Genomic DNA, 20,898 nt, shown 5'->3' with positions numbered 1-20,898 from the left:
CCCAGCTGCAAGAGAGGAAGTAGTCACGGGGGCAGGTGACCACAGTGGACACCACCCACAGGCCAGGGGAAAGAGGGAGAGAAGCCACCACCAAGCCCAGCCAGTTCACAACATTGGCCCCCGGCTGGCCCCCCGCTAGCCCCCAGTTGGCCCACTGCCACATTGTTGGCATACCCATCACTGCTCATCCTTCTTGCTGCCTCCATCCTCACACACCCTCATCTGTCCATGGATTCGGCTCACAGGTCATCCCTGTGTGTGGCCAGTGGAGGCCAAACCACACCTGACACTCGATATCCTATGACTGCACCCGGGACGTGGTCAGACGACCCCCGAGGCCTCTGCATGTGGCCTCCAGGGCAAGGGCACTTTGCAGAGGCATCAGAGTCAGGGTTCGAGAGGTGGTCCCAGCCAATGGGGGTCAGTGTTGTCACAGAGCCACAGGAGAAGTCAGTGTGACACCAGAGGAAGGTGACCGCTGTGGCCATGGTGCAACATGACCATGCCCAGGGTGCTGCTCCTGGAGCAGGGAAGTCCGGACACAGGCTGTCCTGGAGCCTGCCCATGCCCACCTGTGGCCCAGGGGCCGGGGACAGACTTCTGGGCTCCGGACCACGAGGAAACAGAGGTCTGTGGGATTCTCCATGGCAGCCACAGGAAACTCGCACCCAGGGTCCTTGTGTCGCTGCCACTTCCTCTGTCCAAGGGGGTCCACCGGTCTAGGGGCTCAGGCTAAACTCTGAGAATGGATCCCCTTCTCTCCCTGCACCCACCTGCTGCCCCAGTCCTGCAGCACCCACCCATGAGGCCGCCCATGGTCGCACCCTGGGGGTCAACTTGCCCACCTTACCCTTGGCCACCTCTCAGTGACCCTGTGTCCAGAGCTCACATGAGACCTCAGTCTCCCCACAGTTCATCTGTACATGGATCCTACAGTGGCCACACCCCTGCCCTGTGTCCCTCCCCCACTCCATTTTCTTCTCTGCCCCTTCTGGTACATTCTAAGGCACTTTTAACATTATATCAGTTGGTTACTTCTTTCCCATCACCCAGAAAGTTAATGCCAAGAGCACAGTGTTTTCTGTGATTCTCTGATGACCCCAACACACAGAGCAGAGCCCAGTACATGCGCTCAGCAAACACTTGCTCAGTGAACAAAGGTCCCTAAGTCACAAGAACTCTTTGTACCCCGACACTTCCTCCTGCACATGGCACAGATTTACAAATAGACTATGGTTCTGGTATTCCCAAAGTCACCTCATTTGGAAGTCTACCCTCCCCAACACTGCCATCTCTGTAAATGACCTCCTGCTGAGTGGCCTCAAAGGACACCCGAAGGTCATGGCACTGTCTCCCCACACCCTCCAAACCATGCCACCCCCTGCCCAGAGCTCCCTGTTGTCCAGCCCGCCTCCAGGACTGCTCCCTCCCAACTCACAGCCAGTGTGGTCCCCTGAAGAACTGTGAGCCTGTAGCCCTGGCTCAAATCCATCGATGGGCTCCCTTTCCATCTGGACAATATCAGGCTCTCTCTGCCTGTCCCAGCTGGCCCCGCCAGGCCTCCTCACACTAGCCGCCTCGAGGCCATCCGGGTCTGCTCCTCTAGCTTCAAGGCTCAAAACCGTCCGCCTGCCCCACTTCTGCCCTCCTCCCAATCCTACCTCCAACCCCCAGGGGAGCAAGGGCAGCACACACCAGTGTGTGCAGGAGCTGAAGGAATGAGTGCATAAGTACACAAATGAATGAATGGTCTGGCAGACTGAAAGGAGGGTGTGTACTTGGGCCTTCAGACCTCAGCCACATCTTCCCGCCCAGCCTCACCCAGAGACCCGCTGTGCAGCCACAGCTGCCTCCCAGCTGTTCCCAAGGAAGCTGCCCCCGATCCTCCGCTCTGCCCTTGAACTTACCCCCTGAACCCCCCTCAGCCGTCCCGGGAGAATGGGGGAGGGCCGGGCACCAAGCCCCTGAACATGGTGGGTGCCTGTTGGGGCCCAGGCGGCCATACTTGGGCTTCTTTCTGTCTAGGGAACATACTTATGAAATGCTCTAACGTACACAATGTTGATCCAGCACTGCTGTCTAGTGCCGGAGCTGAATTTGGGGAAAGCGCCTGAGAACCCAGCCCCTTCTGGCCGGGCAGATTCATTTCTTCAGCAGAAGAGTCCCATGGGCTGCTCTCCACCAACTTCCCCTTTCATCTTAACACAAGCACCAACCGACCTCGGCTCGACTACAGAAATCCATCTGCCAGAGGCTCATGATGGCCCCCGCGGGGCCCCGGCTGGGCTGTTTCCCCCCACACCCTGTTTGTGACCTTCCCCGGTATTCCACAGGCCCTGACTCAGGGCTGTGCAGGCCGGCAGCGGTTTCCTGTGAGTCAGAAGTTCACTGCACCCCTGCAGTCTCGCCCGCCTGGACGCCCCCACTCCGCTTCCAGCCGTGCTGGCAAACAGGACACACGTGTCCTCCCGCACCTGAGTCACAGCTGGGCGGCATGAACCTGCTGCCCAGTGACCTGCCCCATGCAGGCCCATGCCCGACCGGACCCCATGTCGTGCGGTTTGAGGGGAAGGGTTGCGCCAGCCCTGCCCCCAGGCCTTGTGGACTGAGACCTCCCAGCACCCGGCAGAGGCCAGACGCCTGTGCTCTCTGGCCAAGGCCCTGAGGCCCATTCCCGGCCCACGGCCAGGCCCATGTTTGCTGAGGTCACTCCAGAAGACAAGTGACTGGAACAAGACCCCTTCAGTGCAGAGAGATGGGGCCCCGCCTCCAGCGGCAGGGCCAGCACTACTGAGGGACACGAGGCCCTGGTCGGACTGGAGGAAACTGCGGGGAAGCACTCACCTCCTCTTGAGGTGAACATGTGCTTTCTCAGAGTGACAGCAAAACCGGGAACTTTAAAAACTGAGACCAACAGATTTGCTTACAGAGCGAAGATAAACAAGTAGTAAGTCCCTGAAACAAAGGGAAAAGTTCCTGGAAACAGAGGCCAGCGCATCTAACATCAAAAAAGTCTGTGAGGGTCAGAGTTGTTCAGGGAATAAAGAATGATGCGTGACGGGCCCATGATGGCTGATGGGTGATTGAAGGATCGGTGTCTGTGTGAGAGACGGGGGCAATGTCTGCCAACCGTACTTTTAAAGTGCATGTCCAGATAGCGCATCAGACCCCATGGTTGTGGAGGCTTGGTGAGCCCAAGGTCTGTGAGACAGGCCAGCGCCGGGCCGGAGCATACCCCAGGCACTGGAGGCGGGGCGCCCTCTCCCTCGGGGGACCCCAACCTGTCCTCTCTCAGCGCTTCCACAAGGCCCGCCCTCAAGTGGAGCCAATCTGTGTCACTCGATAGCTACTGACCAAAACACACACCACATTGTAAAGTACCTTCTCTCTCGGGACTAGTGTTTGGCCAAGTATCTGAGCGCATGGTCCAGTCGCCATCACAGAGTCCAAGTGAAGGGACGATGGAAACACAGTGAGCAGGAGGAGTTTGACCTGCACGGGACGTTTTCAGCAGGAGGTGGGTAGGGAGAGACCAGCAGGCTGTAAACACAAATAACCAAGGAAACACACAAAGAATCAAAGAGAAGCCGCTTCAAACAAACGACCGCTCATCCAGGCAGCAGCTACTGGTCCACAGCCTGCGTGTGCCGAGCGGGTGTCACGGCGGGAGGGCTCCAGCGCCTGCGCCAAGGCACTACTGTCCTGATGGGGGACGGACAGTGCAGGTAAAACAAGGAAATGACATATAACGGACATGGAGGCCAGACACAGACATCCATGGCAGGCGCTGTGTGACACATTCTAGAGGTTGTGACTCCGACCTACGACCTACGGGGTCGCACGGGGGGCGGGGCATGCTGCAGGAGGAAGGTCCCAGGGCGGAAATGAGCCACGGCTTCACTCCGAGGTGATGGGAAGCCTGTCGTGCAGAAGTCTCACGGGAGACGAGACAGTGGGCTGGGACCATGGCAGCAGAGAGTGGGGTTCTGAGCCCACACACGTCCTGGGGAGCAAGGCCTGATGGGTTTGCCCAGGGCAGAATTGCGCCCACAGGGCCCCCAGCCTCACAGCACAGATGGCATCGCCACCTACCGAGAATGGAGATCAGGAGCTCCCTTTCCAAGATGGCAGATTGGAGCTGCTGATGAGACACCCAGCAAAGGGTGCTGGGACAGGGTCCCACAGGGAGACCCAGGACTGCAGTGTTCAGGAGGGACCCAAGATGGGTGCTATGCAGAGAGACAAAGACCAACCAAGACCACTGAAGCCGAGTTAAGGGAGTCTCTATCATCAGCCAGAATCGCACAGAAAACTCCAAATGTGTGGCTGAAGTTCAAGGACTCAGGGTTTTTGATAATCAGCAGGCACGCATGTGGGCAGTGCAGAAGCAGAATTGAGTGGTTATTATTAAAAAAAAAAAAAGGCTACAAAGGGGTAAAGAGAACGGCCCTCACCCCAGCACAGAAGACATCTGTTATCTTGAAGGTGCGAGTTGGGGTGCAGGGGAGTTCCAAGGGAAAAGCCACTGTCTCAAGGACAAAGTATGCAAACTGTGTCATACACAACCAGTAGCACGGACATTAACCTTGACCTCTCATTTGTTTTTTTCTTTGCACCTGAGGATAGTTAGATAGCCCTCCAAGGGTAGTCCCAGAAGGTAAACTCTGGGTCAAGATGGAAGGACTTAAGCTAAACTCACGTAGAACAGTTGGGACTCAAATCTGGAGCCTCAGGCACGTGGGCGTCGTTCATCCTCATGGGACTGTTGAGGATTACTAAGGGTGGAGTGAGCACAGAAGAGAGGTCCAAGCCTGGAGGAGAGGAATGGCAGAGGCCAGGTGCAGGGGACTCGGCCAAGGCTGGAGCACAGGAGTCAGAGGGGTGCTGGGCAAAGAGGGAAGTGCTCCGGCTGCATCCAGGGCCTGGCCCAGCGGGGTCAGCTGCCTTCCCAGGCACAGGCTCCGAGGCAAGGCGGGGTCGGGGCCTGCCTGAGGTGGGCTGGAGAGGGGAGCATAGCCCTGCAGATGAGCGACAGCAGGGCCACAAGCAAGGTCGCAGACTTCCCAGCTTTCCGACCCACAGCTCAAGGAGAATTCCTCCTCAAACTCACAGCGAACTGGTAGAAATGTGCCATCTGCTGAGCCCTGGGTCACAGCTCAGTTCACTTCCCAACTCTCAGGCCCCACGCAGCCAGCGTCCTGACGGCGCCCTCACTCGCGACTCGTCAGTGGAGGAGCCGCACGCAGCCTTACGCTTCTGGAAGGGAGAAATGCTGAGTTAACCAGGAATCCAAACTTAAAAGCTGGGAAAGCAACCGAACAGACACAAAGCAAGAAAGGAGCAAATAATTTTATGAGACTCCTGACCGTGGAGAGAGAGTGACGGCTACCCGCAGTGGCAGGGGGGACACTCACGTCATCTTCAAGGGGCCAAGATGAAGCCGTTGGCCGGTGATGCAGTGTGGATGACGCAGCAGACAGCATGTGCCCGGAGAGGGAACCATCACGCCAGAGACCCCGTCCTCCAAACATACAGATGTGGCTTCTTGCCTCTTCTGGCTTTAGTTTGGGGGCAGCTGTAAATGGGGTACCTAATGCCACACCTCTTGGCTCTGGAAGCTGCGTTCTGAAGTCAAGGTGTGGCAGGGCCTGCCCCCACGTGCTTCTGGGGAAGGCTCCCTCTTTCTCCAGCTTCACATGGCTGCCGGGGACACAGCAGCCTGGGGCTTTAGGGGCTTCAGGCCAATCTCTGCTCCATCATCATGTGGCATTCCCCTGTGTCCTTGTGTCTCTGTATCTAAATGTCCCTCTTCTTAGAGAGACAGGAGTCATATTGGATTTAGGGCCACCCACTCAAAAATGGCCTCATCATAACTGATCGCTTTGGCAAGGAGCCCACTTCCAAATGTGGTCACGTCCATTGGCTCTGGGCGGACGTGAATTTGCGGGGAGGCATTCTTCCACCCAGTATCCTTTCCTGAGGATTTTGCCCCTGAAGCTGTGGGGCAGGCATCAAGGTGGACATCTGCGTGGTGATGAACGGGACACACATAGATCCAGGGGGGCGTCCGAGCCCAGAACCCCATACAGAGTGGGGTGACCCAACTGGGAAGAGAGGTCTGAAGCCGAGTCTAGAGGTCCCACCAGTGGGTCCTGGGCCTCTGGGTCTGAGATGAGAGAGGAGGGCACCACTTGAGCAGAGAAGGGGGCAGAAAAGAGAAGTTAATGTGCTCAGGATGTGGATCAAGTAAGCCAACAAAACTGGAAGAGAGGCCGGACCCACAGTGACCTGGAGCCGAAGAACTAGACGGGTCTGAATTCATGGTTTCCAACAACAATAATGGGCTGAATAATGGCCGAAGCTTTCCAGATGTGATGAGGTCTGTGCCCCTGGACCTGCGATAGGGTCAACTTGAATGTTAACGGGCTAAACGCTCTAAGCAAATGTCAAATAATTGGGGTAAATATGCCCATAATGTCTTTTTATACTTTATGTTTTAATATAAAATATTAAATTGGTTAAGCTAACTCAGTGAAGTTTACAAAAGACATTCTGTGCAAATATTAACCCAAGGAAAGTTGCTGTGGCCATATTAATCCCAGATAAAATAGACCTTGAGGCAAAAGGCATTGCTGGAGACAAAGAGGGTCACCAGCTCCAACTGCACGCATGCCTGGACGACAGCTTTAACAGGATAGATCAAGGGGGGAGTGCAAACCAGCACAGCCACTCTGCAGAACAGTACGGAGGTTCCTCACAAAACTAAAAACAGAACCACCCTACGACCCAGGAATTGCACTGTTAGGTACTTACCCAAGGGATACAGGGTGCTGTTTCGAAGGGGAACATGCACCCCAATGTTTTAGCAGTGCCATCGACAATAGCCAAAGTACGGAAAGAGCCCAAATGTCCATTATCAGATGAATTCTATGGAGATGTGGTATATATACAATGGAGTATTACTTAGTGAACAAAAAGAATGAAATCTTGCCTTTTGCAACTATGTGGATTGAACTAGAGGGTGCTGTGCTAAGCAAAATTAGTCAGAGAAAGACAAATATAGGACTTCATTCATATGAGGAATTTAGGATACAAAACAGATGAACATAAGGGAAGGGAAGCAAGAATAATATAAAAACAGGGAGGGGACAAAACATAAGAGACTCTTAAATGGAGAGAACAAACTGAGGTTCTGGAGGGGCAGTGGGAGGGGGAAGGGGTACATGGGTGAGGGGCCCTGGGGAGGACCCTGTTGGGGTGAGCTCTGTGTGTTATATGTAGGGGATGAGTCACTGGAATCTACTCCTGAAATATCTGTTGCATTATATGCTAACTAACTGGGTTGTAAATTAAAAAATAAATCCATAAATAAGTTTTTTTTTAAATAAACAAAAAGATAAAGCAAACAAGGGGCAGCCCTGGGGGATGATGACACAGACACAGTCATCACGGGAGATGGTAACATTCACCTCCCAGCAACGCGTACGGCCAGCAGATGCACGTTAATAAAGACGTACCGATGGTGAAGGTGCTAACCAACTGGTCAGCCCGCTGGGTGCAAGCAGGCCTGAGGAGGGCCATGTTCCGCACTGCGAGCCCACAGAGCACCCACACGCTGCCCTTTCCTGTGGCCATAAAAGACCCAATGCGTGCCCAGAGGCCAAGTGCACTTTATTGGGTGTGACGGTGACGTGACTGCGCCTTCGTGGGGCATCATCTCCTTTTTATGCTTCCCTCAGGCTTGGCCAGCTCATCGTGGGAGGGGCTCCAGACCTGGTGGGGAGCCTGCACCCCCTTTTCTGCATGACCCCAGCCCCCAGTCCAGCGGTGCTCACCCCAGGTCTTGGGGTCCCACTCTTCACTGTGAGGCCCTTCCATTCATGGGAGGATCCTCTGGGCTTCCGGAGTCCACCTGCCTGGTGACCCTCCCACTCCGAGACTGGCTTCTGGCCCCTTTTCAGTACTATTTGTCCTCTGGCTGCAGGGCACAGGGCCTCTTGAAATGCTGTCATAGGGGATTTCTGGTGCTCACACTGTTCCCCGAGGTGACAGGAAAGGGGACTGACTCACTGAGCCATTTTCTGTCTCCGGTGCTTCAGTTCACTTAACACCAACCAAGCTGCTCTGCTCCCAGATACCACCACGTCCACTGGCCATGACTACACAGCCCGTGTGTCTCAAATGCTAGAGGTGCCACACATGGTATGCCTCCCTCCCTGCCCGGGTCCCCTTCCAAGCGCCCACGAAGGGCTTCTTTACAAAGGGACTTACAGGTGGGGTGTGACAAGACCCAGGCAGTGCAGGGAGCCAGGTCAGGCAACAACAGAGCTGTTTCCACCCCTCAGCCCAAACCCCAACATAAACGATCAAAGACACTATTGACAAACGATCAAAGACACTATTGACAAAATTAAAATGTGGGGTCCATCACAAGATACCTTTTCTGTGTTTTCTCTTTTTTAATTTAAATTTTAACATGGAGTGCAACATTCGCTTCAGGAGTAGAATTCAGTGATTCATCACTTACATCACCCAGTGCTCATCCCAACAAGTGTCCTCCTTCGGGTGATGGGTACTAAAAATAATACCTTTAAAAAAATAAAAGAGGAGTTACCATCTGGGAAGATAGATTTGCAACACCTACAGCGGATGAGGGAATTCTTCCAGGAACATGCAAACAGCTGCTGCAAAGCAAGAAAAAAGACAAGCAATCCAATACAAAACAAGGCAAGAGACATTAAGTGGATATTTCAGAGAAGAGAAATGCAAAAAGCCAACAATCATTAAAAGGTGTCAACTTCCCCAACAATCAGGAAAACCCCACCCAAGAGAGAATGAGATACCATCTTAGCAAAATGACATTAGCAAACAGGAAGCAGTCTGGGCACCCCAAGTGCTAGGATGCGGGTCCACAGCACTTTTCAAGCACATGATGCTACTGGAAAGTCGAACTGAAACAGTCACGTTGGGAAGGAGTTGACTGTTGCCTCCAACTGCCCAGAGTCCTGTGCTCCTTCACCAGGCAGCTTCGCCCCTGGCACATGCTGGAGCGGCCCTCACTGTATGGACAGGCCAGGAAATACTTCCAATGAACGAGGCGAGTCCCCTAGGGCACCATTGGCCATGCAAGACGTGTGATAGGGAATGAAGGGTGTCGGTATTGGACTCTGCAGAAGTGTGGGAGATGCTGTGAAAGTGCAGGAGTGAAGAGTTCATTGTGCAGGCAGAAAAACTCCCTGACCAGAGACCCTGACAGGAGTCCCTGGTGAGGGTTCTGGAAGACTCCCGCCTCTACATCTGTGGACGGTTGACGGCTCCACAGTTAGGAAGAAGAGCTGGATAAGGAGCAGGGAGAGGAGGCCGGCAGAGGAGGAAGCACCAGAAAGCCATCTTCCCACTTGGACAAGAGTCGCACTCACAGAGTCTGTCCTGACGCACCATTTGGAACTCTGGAGTCTGCTAAAGGCTTGCAACTTCCGAGAGGTCTTGGGTGGTAAAGGTGCTTAACTTCGGTCAATTTTAGCTCTTCAAAGTAGCAGCTACCCAGCCCCAGCCCCGGCTCCAGCCCCAGGCACAGGGCAGACAGCTGTTCATACGTTCCTGGAGCAGCCCGCCTGCAGCTCATGGGAGCCGCAGTGAGGGTGGTGGGGGTGGGGGGCAAAAGGACCCATTCTTCTGAATAGCAGGGATCTGCCTCTGACTGCGGCCTCTACTCAGAGTGCAGACAAACAAGAGGGAGAGCCATTGTTGCAAGCCCCTTCTTCGGGTGAAATGACTTTCAGGGGACATAAAGGGTTGGCATCTTCTTCTGCCCCCTGTATTTTTCTGTTTTTCACTTTTTTGGAATCAGACATGAAAAGCTAAGATTCTCAATAGCAAGTGCATAGGGGCGCCTGGGTGGCTTAGTCGGTTTAACCTCTGACTTTGGTTCAGGTCACAATCTCACGTTTGTGGGTTCAAGCCCCATGTCGGGCTCTGTGCTGACAGCGCAGAGCCTGGAGTTTGCTTCAGATTATGTCTTCCTGTTTCTCTGACCCTGCCTTTCTCATCCTCTGTCTCTCTCTGTCTCAAAAATAAATTTAAAAATTTTTTTAAATTAAAAAAAGCAAGTGCATATACAGAGAAAATTAGAAAGTGACCACACACGCCCAGGGAAAGCCTCGAGCTCATAAAAGACTTAAGACATTAAGTTTACATCTCAGGCTGACCCTTGGCACAAAGACCACCTATAATAATCAGAAAAACAAAAACAATGAACAACCACAACTTGGGGAAGGAGAAGCATCTGACTTCCAGGGCTACCACATTGAATTCAAATGTCCAGTTTTCAACAAAAATTTACAAGGCATACAAATAAACAGGAAAATATGGCCCATTTAAATGCCATAAAAATTAAACTGTTCCCAAAAAAGAATTAACGGCAGTTTTACCAAAGATTCTTGAAAGAAAATGTGGAGAAATTTAAGAAACTGATGTATGAACAAAACACAAATATCAATAAATAAATATGAAATCTAAAAAACAAAAGGGGCTCCTGGGTGGCTCAATTGGTTAAGCATCAGGCTTCGGTTCAGGTCATGATCTCATGGTTTATGGGTTCAAGCCCCATGTCAGGCTGACAGCTAGCTCAGAGCCTAGAGCCTGCTTCAGATTCTGTATCTCCCTCTCTCTCACCCTCCCTGCTCACACTGTTTCTCTCTGTCTCTAAAAAATAAATTTTTTAAAAAAACATAAAAAATAAAAAATAAAGAGGGACAAAAAAGAAATTTGGGGGATGAAAAGTACAATAATTCAAATGAAAACCTCACTAGAAAGATTCAAAGCAGATTTTAGCAATGATTCTTTGAGAAGAAACAGTCAATAGACTCGAAGATAGGAAAATTGGAATTTTCAAGTCTTAGGAACAGAAAGAAAGATTGAAGAAAGGTGAACAGAGCCTTAGTGGCCTGTGGGAGTGAATCAACATACACATTGTGGGAGTCCCAGAACATTTGAACATAGAAAAAAGCATTTGAAGACATAAGGGCTGAAAACTTCTGCAAGCTGATGAAAGACACGAATATAAACAACCGAAAAGCTCCATTAACTCTAAGCAAGATGAACTGAAAGAATCTCACACTGAGACACATTAGAATCAAATTTCAAAAGTCAAAGATAAACAGAAAGTCTTGAAAGCAGTACAGAAGAAGTGACTCATCACAACAAGCGCTCCTCGAAAAAATCTTAAGCACGTTTTCCATCAAAATCTTTGGAGGCCAGACGGCAGGAGACTGAGAGACTCAAAGTGTTCGAAGAAAAAGAGTTGACCAAGAATCTTTTATCCAGCCGCCCATCCTTCAAAAGTGAGGAAGAACTTAAGATATTCTCAGATAAACAAAAGCTGAGAGAGATCATCACCACTGGGCCTGCCCGGCAGCAAATGTTCAAGGAGCGCCCACAGGGTGCAGCAGAAGCGCAAGGCATGGTCACTCAAAGGCAAGTGAAGAGATGAAGATGTTCATAACGGTAAGCATGTGGGCAAGATCTTCATAGCAGTCAGTGCGTGGGCAATTACAAACATTACTATTCCTGTAACGATGATTTGTAAACTTGCATGTGGTTTTCTACGTGGTTCAAGAAACTAACATTTTAATTAGCCTAAAAGTTAGTGTGATTGTAACTTTGGTTTGTATCTCCACGTGTTGTTTCCTGTATGATTTAAGAGAGTAATGACACCTAAATAAATACACTGTTATACATCAATTATATCTCAGTAAAACAGGAAAAAGAATATATTCAAAAGAATAATTAGGTTATGTTTTGGTGGCTATGTTTGAGGTAGTTTTTTTAATAGTTTATTGTCAAATTGGTTTCCATATAACACCCAGTGCTTCTCCCTACCATGACCCCACCATGACCATCACTCCCTCACTCCCACCCCCTCCCCTTTCAGTCCATGGTTCATCTTCAGTATTCAGTAGTCTCTCTTTATCTGTGTCCCTCACTCTTCCCCGCTCTCTTTCCCCCTTCCTCTCCCCATGGTCCCCTGCCAGGTCTCTCCTGTTAGACCTATGAATGCAAACATATGGTATCTATCCTTCTCTGCCTGACTTATTTCGCCTAGCATGACACCCTCAAGGTCCATCCACTTTCCTACAAATGGCCATATGTCATTATTTCTCATTGCCATATAGTACTCCATTGTATATATATATATATATATATATACCACGTCTTCTTGATCCATTCATCAGGTGATGGACATTTAGGCTCTTTCCATGATTTGGCTATTGTAGAAAGTGCCGCTATGAACATTGGGGTACATGTGCTCTTATGCATCAGCACTTCTGTATCCCCTATTACCCAGCAATAGCAGTACTAAGGATTTACCCAGGGGAGGTGGGTTTTTTTTTATTTTTTTTAATGTTTCTTTTTGAGAAAGACAGGTGTGAGCAGGAGAGGGTCAAAGAAAGAGGGAGACATAGAATCAGAAGCAGGCTCCACAGGGCTTGAACCCAGGAACCATGAGATCATGACCTGAGCTGAAGTCAGCCACTTAACCGCCTGAGCCACCCAGGCACCCCTGTTTGATGTAGTTTTATGACATCAACAACCAATAAAGGCGGGAGAGCTTTTGCATGTTCTAGAAGTGAAACTGGTATAAATTCAGATTAGAGTGTTATAGCTTTAGGATGTTGAACATGACCCCCTGTAGCCACAAAGAATGTAGGTATAGAACAACATAGAAGAGGTATAAGAAGAGAACTTAAACATTTTGCTACAAAAAATAAATAAACACAAAAGAAAACAGTAATGCAGGAAATTAAGACCAAAAAAAAAAAAAAAGCTGTAAGACATATAGAAAACAAGTAGAAAAAAAGACAGAAGATCCTCTTCATCAGTAATAACTTTAAATGGAAATGTATAAAACTATCCAATCAAAATACAGAGATTGGCAGAATGGATAAACAACACATGATCCAACTATCTCCTTGTTATTTTTCAAGAAACTCACTTTAGACTCATAGACACAAGTATTTTGAAAGTGAAAAGATTGAAAAAACAATTATGCAGGGGCGCCAGAGTGGCTCAGTCAGTGAAGCGTACAACTCTCGATTTCAGTTCAGGTCATCTCAGTTTGTGAGATTGAGTCCCGCATTGGGTTCCTTGCTGACAACACAGAGCCTGCTTGGGATTCTCTCTCTCTCTCTCTCTCTCTCTCCCCCTCTCTCTCTCCCCTTATTCCCTCAAATAAACTTTGTGAAAAATATTTCATGCACGTAATAGCCAGAGGAGAACAGAAGTGGCTGTACTTATATCTGATAACATAGACTTTAATCCAAAAAGTTTATGAGACAAAGAGAAGCATTATATATCAATAAAGATTCAATACAGCAAGATGATATAACAATTATGAACATTTACACACCTAATGACAGACCAACAAAATATATGAAGAAAAACACGTGGGATTGAAGGCAAAGAAAGACGGGTCTACAATAACAGAGCCTTCAATACCCCACTCCCGATAATGGACAGAACAATCAGACAGAAGATAAATAAGGAAATAGGACTTGACCAACACAATAAACCAAGCAGATCTGACCCCCACCCACAAAGCACCCCACCCAACAACTCACACCCTCTCCTCAAGTGCACCTGGGCACTCTCCAGAATGGATCATAAGTCAGGACCGAGATTAAGTCCCAGTAGATTTTAAGAGATAGATTTCATACAGTGACAACAGTAAACGTGAAAAATACATGAATTTTCATAACTTAAACAACATGCTCTTAAGCAACCAATAGATCAAAGTAGAAATCATAAGGAAAATTAGAACATACTTAGGGATGGGATGCCTGGGTGGCTCAGTCAGTTGAGCATCTAACTCTTGATCTCAGCTCAGGTCTTGATCTCAGGGTCAGGAGGTCAAGCCCTGCATTGGGCTCCCCACTGGGTGTGAAGCCTTCTTAAAAATAAAAAACAAAAAAGAACATACTTAGGAACGATTGAAATAAAAAACACAATGAAAAGGACCTTAAGAGAATTCTATGAACAGCAATATACCAACAAATTTGATAACCTTCATGAAATTGATGAATTCCTTGAAGTTCACAACTTACCAAGATTAAATAATCAAGAAGTTAAAAATCTGAACAGACCTATAACTAGTAAGGAAATTGGGTCTGTTAATCAAAAATATCCTGACAAATAACACTCTGGACCTATTGGTTTCGCTAGTGAATTCTACCAAACCTTCAAAGAGGAACAAATACTAATGTCAAACTTTTCCAGAATATTGAAGAGGAAGGAGCACTTCCTACTTCATTCTATGAAGTCAGCATATGTGTGTGTGTGTGTGTGTGTGTGTGTGTGTGTGTAGAAAACCCTATAGATTTCACACAGACGCGCACACACACACACACACACACACACACACACACACACACACACAGTTAGAACTAAGGATTCAGCAAAGTAGCTGTATACAAAGTCAGTAGACAAAAATCAGTTGCAGGGTGCCTGAGTGGCTCAGTCAGTTAAGTGGCCAACTTCGGCTCAGGTCACAAGTTTGTGGGTTTGAGCCCCACATTGGGCTTTGTGCTGACAGCTTAGAGCCAGGAGCCTATTTCAGATTCTGTGTCTCCCTCTCTTTCTGCCCCACCCCCACTTGTGCTCTGACTCTCTCTTTCTCTCAAAAATAAATAAACATTTTTAAAAAATCAGTTGCATTTCTATACATTAGCAATGAGCAATATGAAAAGGAAATTAAGAACACAATTCCATTTGCAGTAGCACCAAAAAGAATAAAATACTAGGAATAAACCCAACCAAGGAGGTGGAAGACTTGTACAATGAAGACTACAAACCATTGCTGAAAGAAGGAAGATGCAGAGAAATGGAAACACACCCCCTTGTTCACAAGTTGGAAGATTTAAGGTTGTAAAAGTGATCTACAGACTTAGTGCAATTCCTATCAAAAGCCCTATGACATTTTCTACAGACATAGAAAAACCCATCAAGGAACCCTGAATAGCCAAAACAATCTTGAAAAATGAGAACAAAGTTTGAGGACTCACACTTCCTGATTTCAGAACTTACTGCAAAGCTATAGTAATCAAACCAGTGTGGTACTGGCATGAGGACAAACATAAACCAACAGAACAGAATAGAGAGTCCAGAAATAAACCCTCACATACAAGGTCAAATAATTTTTCGCAAGGGTGCCAGGAGCATTCAATGGGGAAAATATTTTCAATAAATGGTGCAGGGAAAACTGGATATATACATGCAAGAGAATGAAGTTGTAATCTTATCTAACATCATCTACAAAAACTAAATGAAAATGGATCAAAGATGTAAGGATAAGACCTGAAACTACAAAACTCTGAGAAGAAAATACAGGGAAAAAATTTTGCTCTGTTGGAATTTCTTGGATGTGATACCAAAAGCACAGGCAAGAAATTTAAAAAAAAAAAAAGATAAATGAGACTGCCTAAAAAATTTTAATGATTTTTAAGGCATCAAGGGACACCAGCAACACTGAAAAGTCAACCCATGGAATTGAGGAAACGTTTGCCAGTCACACATCTCATAAGGGATTGATGCCCAGAATCCAGACATAAATACTGCTGCTTCAGTGTTTTTGCTTTCCAAAACTTGTGTAAATTTCTCTTATGACCAACCATAATCTGGGGCCACTCAGGAAAGAATCCTAAGAAATTTAGTTAGAGCTTAGCTAAATTGACTTAGACCAAAACCACTACAATCCACTCCCTGTCAACCAAACATGCCTCTTTGAACCACTTTTAGTTTCCAAATAAAAGACAAGAGCAACATTATCATCCACCTGCCATAGTGAAATTATCCCACATACAACTTAAAATACACCAACCCTCCTCCCAAAAGAGGGTACAAAGTCAAATACATCACTTTAAATATCTTTGGATGATGTCATCTCTCTTCTTGATTAAGTAATGCTCAACTTTGGATGTCTTGCAAATTAAATACTGAGATATGGTAAATCACCATTAATGCATCTTATATTAGATGGGAGGGAGATGGAATGGTGGAAAAAAGAAAAAATTGGTCAATGTATATATAAATTTCATATCAAAATTTGGACCATCTTAGAATTCCACGGACCACACTCTGAATGAATCCAATCTCCATGGGGCACTCCTACTTGGTGCCAAGTACGTGGGTTACAAAAGTGGACACTGTCCATGACTTTAAGACACATGAGACCATGGGATGATGGCCCAGATGTTTTCTTAATCTGTAAACTCTGGTATAAAACTGCTTTGCTGTGCACGGGCTGCCTCCTCCTCTCCAGACAGGGTCTGTGCCCTGTGAACCCAGAGGACAGCTGGCCGTGGGCACGGGGCTGTCCTGGCCCAGCACGCTGCTGTCCGTGGTTCTGCCTTTGTTTTTCTGTACAGCACAATGAATTTTTTTAATAGATAGATCTTGAGTTTGTTTTTGTTTTTGTTTTTGTTTTTAGGTACAGTTGACACGTTCTGGTGGCTTTGGGTGTGCAGCGCAGTGACGGGACAGTCCATGCACCATAAACAGCTTGCATCCATGTGCCAGGCTCCTTGTGAATGATGAGCCAATATGAATTCATTACAGGTAAGAAAAGTCCCGAGTCAACAGTAAGGTTCACCCCTAGCAGAGGTCTCCCAGCCTGCACCCTGTCCATGGTGCTGCCCGGATGAGCCGTGGTGTTTGGGCTGCTGTCCGTGGTGCTGCCCGGACCAGCTGTGGTGTTCGGGCTGTTGTCCTCGGGTTTCCCCCACTATAGTTTCATACTGAAGAATTGCCCCGACCTGAAGATCCCCTCTGCCCGATCTCTTCCTTCCACGCCCTCGTCCCAAGCCCCCAGCAGCCACTGATCTCCACCGTCACAGTGGATGTGCTTGCCCCACATCACGCAGTGGGGATGGTACAGACCCCCTCACAGGAACCGAGGGTGCCACGGACCCCCACACAGACCCAGCTGCTGCCACCCACTCACCAAGCACCCGCTTAGGGGTCTCTGTGGGTCCCAGCCCCAGGTGGACCCCGTTGCAGCCCAGTGCCCTGGCACGTGAGGGGTGCCATGGGGGTTCAGGAGCCGATATGGATTCTGTCCCCATCACACCCTCAGAGAGAAAAACAGCCCTCAAGTCCAGAGGTCCAAGAGGTGCCACCTCAGATGTCCCTGTCAGTCAGCGTGCCTGTGCCGAAGCTTTGTCTATACCAGAAGCCGGATTTATGACCCCGAGCACACGCTGAGCATCGGTTCTTGGAGCCAGTGGCCCAAAGGAAAACCCACTCCCTGCACCCGGACACTGAAACCCACGATCCCTGCCTCAGTGCTGCCCTATAGACTCTAGGGCTTCACAAGGTGTGGAAAGAGCCCACGACCCATGAACACTGTTCTTTACTGGAAGGCATGTCTCCCAGCAACCATCCCAACATGGACTCAAAAAAACCTCCTTTTTCCTTGTAGAGACTCTAAAAAGGCTTGACCACTTTGTGTCGACAGCCCAGGACTGGGGGGAGAGCTGGGACTCACCGTCTGCAGATGGGGGACGATCTGATTCTTATGACCCAGACTCATGGAGCAGGGAGGGTGGGCCAAGGCCAGGCTCCTACAGGGACCTCCCAGCTCTGCCTTGTGGGTCACACATCCAGTGACACCAGCTGAGGTTGCTGACGTGTCTCAGGCTGAGTGTGAGGGTGCAGGACATGCCGGCCTTCAGCTCTGCAGCCCTCCAAACATGCCACTTTGAGGTGACATTATTTCAAGCCTCAGGCAGCTAATAAAGAAGCAGATGCAAGATAGACTGTGTGCCTTCCTGCTGCCCACCAGACGCTCCCAGCACTGGAGGCAACTTGCCCACCTTTCCCAAGAATGCTGTGAAGCAGGAGAGCCTGGTCTCAATGAACCTAAGGTCAGTGTGGGGTTGTGGGGGTGGGTTCTGTCCCTATACCGGTAAGCCCCTCCCTCAACCCTGAAGAAGTAGTGAGGTCTATGACGTTCAATAGGAGTCCAGGTCGAGGTCCCCTATGAGGAGTCTGCTGAGTGGGTGGCCAGCCTTGAGTGGCCCTGCAGGGAGAAAGCCAGGGGCTTCCCGACATCTGGGTCATGTCCCTGTTCCCAGACAGGCTGACCCACCCACAGCCAGTGAGGCCTGCCTAAGGGACGGGTCTGAGCCCAAGGACCCCACTGGAGACAGGCTGGGGCCAGGCCTGTGGAGTGGATTCCAGCAGGAGCTGAACCACAGGCTGTGGGGCTGTTTGGATCATCCGAGCAGACTTCCCTTCTGGAAGACAATCCATGTCCACCGGGGTGGACATCCCTCACCTGTGCCCCTTCGGTGCTTCTAGAACACCGTGCACTGAAGGAGACATGGGGTCAGATGCAGGTGCCTCCCCATGTTGCTTCCAAGCAGACTTGAGGGTGAGGTGCGACAAGACTCCCACATTGCCATCTATCGCCATCTCTCTGGGGCGACTTGGTAAATGTAGAAGGTGCTGCGAGATAACCCGGCCGAGGCTCTCCCTGTGAAGCCCCACGGGGCATGTCCCCAAGAGAGGCTGTGTGGAGGCTGGGCCCCGGCTGAGGCTGTTCTAACATCAAAGGGCAATGAGGGGGTAAGAGTAAGGACCCCACACTGCCATCTGTGGTGTGCACACAGTGGGTCTTCAAGAGTCATTTGGGGGCGGGGGGGCAGCACATTAGACCCACAGTGAAGATACTCATTTGTGCCGTCTAGGTGATCCTCACTGAATACACAGTTAGGAAACGCTGGGTTAGGGCTCGTGATGAGAGCCTGAATCACGGATGGACAGCGGCCAGGCCAGATATAAAGACAGGACTCTGACCCACAAACTGCAGCCCAGCCCAGGAGGAAGCCCACTCCCCCCACGGCAGACCGGCCGGAAGGCAGACCTCTATCTCTGACAAACAGCCACCCTGGGACAGTTCCCCAGAGGCTGGGGCTGGGTGAGGCTCCCACAATTCTCCTTGCCACTTCCAACAGAGAACAGAGCAGAAAGCCGAGGGCTCCCCGTGCATCAAGATGGGCTGCCTCACTTTCCCAGGCCCCCAGACCCCCGGGTACCCCTGAGCCCCACTTTACACCTCAACAAAGCTTTCTATACATAGGAAATGCTTTAATATATCAACCTATAAATTCTATAGTGTGTACGACATGCATCCATCGCATACACACAGATATTGCATGTACTACATAGTGATGATTAACCCACGTATTCTGCAGTACATACACACTGCACATGTGCCCATGGGCACATCACTACACACGCAGTGAGCATGTATCATGTCACATGCACGCGTGCACTACACGAATGTCTCATATGTGTGCACATGACATTGCATATACACAGTAATCATGTATCATGTAACATGCATGTGTACGACAGGAATACCACATATGCATGCACATGACAGTACACATACACAGCAACGATTATTCATCAGATGTACAGATGTGGGGCGCCTGGCTGGCCCAGTCAGAGGAGCGTTCAACTCTCGGTTCTGGCTCACATCACGATCTCAGGGGTTCATGAAATCGAGCCCCACATCAGGCTCTGTGCTAACAGCACAGAACCTGCTTGGGATTCTCTCTCTCTGCCCCTCCCCCATGCTCACTCTCACTCTCTAGCTCTTTCTCTCTCTCTCAAAAATAAAAAAGGAATTCTATTCCGTTTGATTTCCTGGGTGGCATCGATTCACACCTGAGGTGCCTGGAGGAGTTGGAGTTTTCTGGATCCAACATGCACGAACCCAGCAGTGGGTCAGAGTGTCCTCCGACCAGTGAGCCTCTGGTGTGGATCCCGGCGCGGCTGCTCCGCCCTGGAAGTGGCGGTAAAGGAGAAGCTTGTTGTCTGCACCACACAAAGGCCACGCGGGGTCATCTGCAGGTGCCCAGAACCAGGTGCCACGTGAAGGGAGGCGGAGGGGAAGCATTGCTGAGACCCCGCGGCACCAAGTCAGGCTGGAACGGGCCGGGCCGTGGGCTGAGCTGGTGCTCATGGCTGACCAGGACGACAGCCGCCGCAGGCTCTGATGTCTCAGGTCAGGGAAAGGCCACCAGAAGGGACATCTGTGAACACCTCTAGACATCTCTTTGTTCTTGTAACCACTGGGTGAATGTTTCTGAAAGCCAAACCTAGAGTTGAACATGATGGTTGAAAAATGTCAACACTAGATAATTTCAAAGCCTCACCAACTTTTCTGTGAAAGGATGATTCTGGAAAGAACAGGCCTTGCGAACCTGGGCTGGGACGGGTGTGTGGTCTCTGATAAAATCCAGTGCCTGCCAGCCCACATCCCACTGCCACGCCCTCAGCAGCCAAGACAGCCCTGCCCCACACTGACTGGGGACAGCAGGTGCCTGAGAACCCCGTGATGGCCCCACGAGGGACAGCGACCCAGCATCATACCAGAGCCACTTCTGGGGACGAGGGGAGGGAACGAGCTGTCCAAATGAAGTACGATGCGCCACTTTGTCTTGCTGACACCTTGAGTTTAGAGGTGCAGGGGCCCACGCGCCTGACACCAAGCAGCCTGGACACCCCCTCGGCTTTCCCAAACTCATCAATACCAGTGGTCTGACAAGAGCTGTGTAGATGGATGTGCCTCTTGAAACTGCAGGCCCACAGCTCTCAGAGTACCTTAGCTGCGGGGCACCATGAGGGTGGCCCAGGCTGTGGGAGCCCCAGAGTGTGGGGTGCACACTCCCTTCCCCTAGGCTGTGACCGATGGCATCTGCAAAGGGGCCACTGCAGTATTCCCAGGACTACGGGCTCCTCCATCACCTCTCCGTGCCCCATGAGGTTTGCTCCACTCCCCAGAAGCCCAGGGGTCTGTGTGAACTCTGTGGGGATCGGGGCACAGAGGAACCA

The 20,898-nt window shown here is 50.0% G+C and overlaps 1 gene segment (V, D, J or C); it reads left to right on the top strand.

Annotated features, from left to right (window-relative positions):
* LOC115291315 overlaps window positions 1–19,097 on the top strand; it is a 37,104-nt gene extending 18,007 nt beyond the window's left edge. The window contains 3 exon segments of the C gene segment in view: window positions 1,926–1,973; window positions 2,334–2,372; window positions 19,011–19,097. Of these exon segments, the coding sequence occupies window positions 1,926–1,973; window positions 2,334–2,372; window positions 19,011–19,097 (174 nt within the window).
* Window positions 19,098–20,898: the final 1,801 nt, after the last annotated feature.

This window comes from Suricata suricatta, chromosome 5 (genome assembly GCF_006229205.1).
Source record: "Suricata suricatta isolate VVHF042 chromosome 5, meerkat_22Aug2017_6uvM2_HiC, whole genome shotgun sequence".
NCBI classification, from domain to species: domain Eukaryota; kingdom Metazoa; phylum Chordata; class Mammalia; order Carnivora; family Herpestidae; genus Suricata; species Suricata suricatta.
Note: the sequence above shows the minus strand (reverse complement) of the source record. Positions and strands in the feature narration are given on the sequence as shown.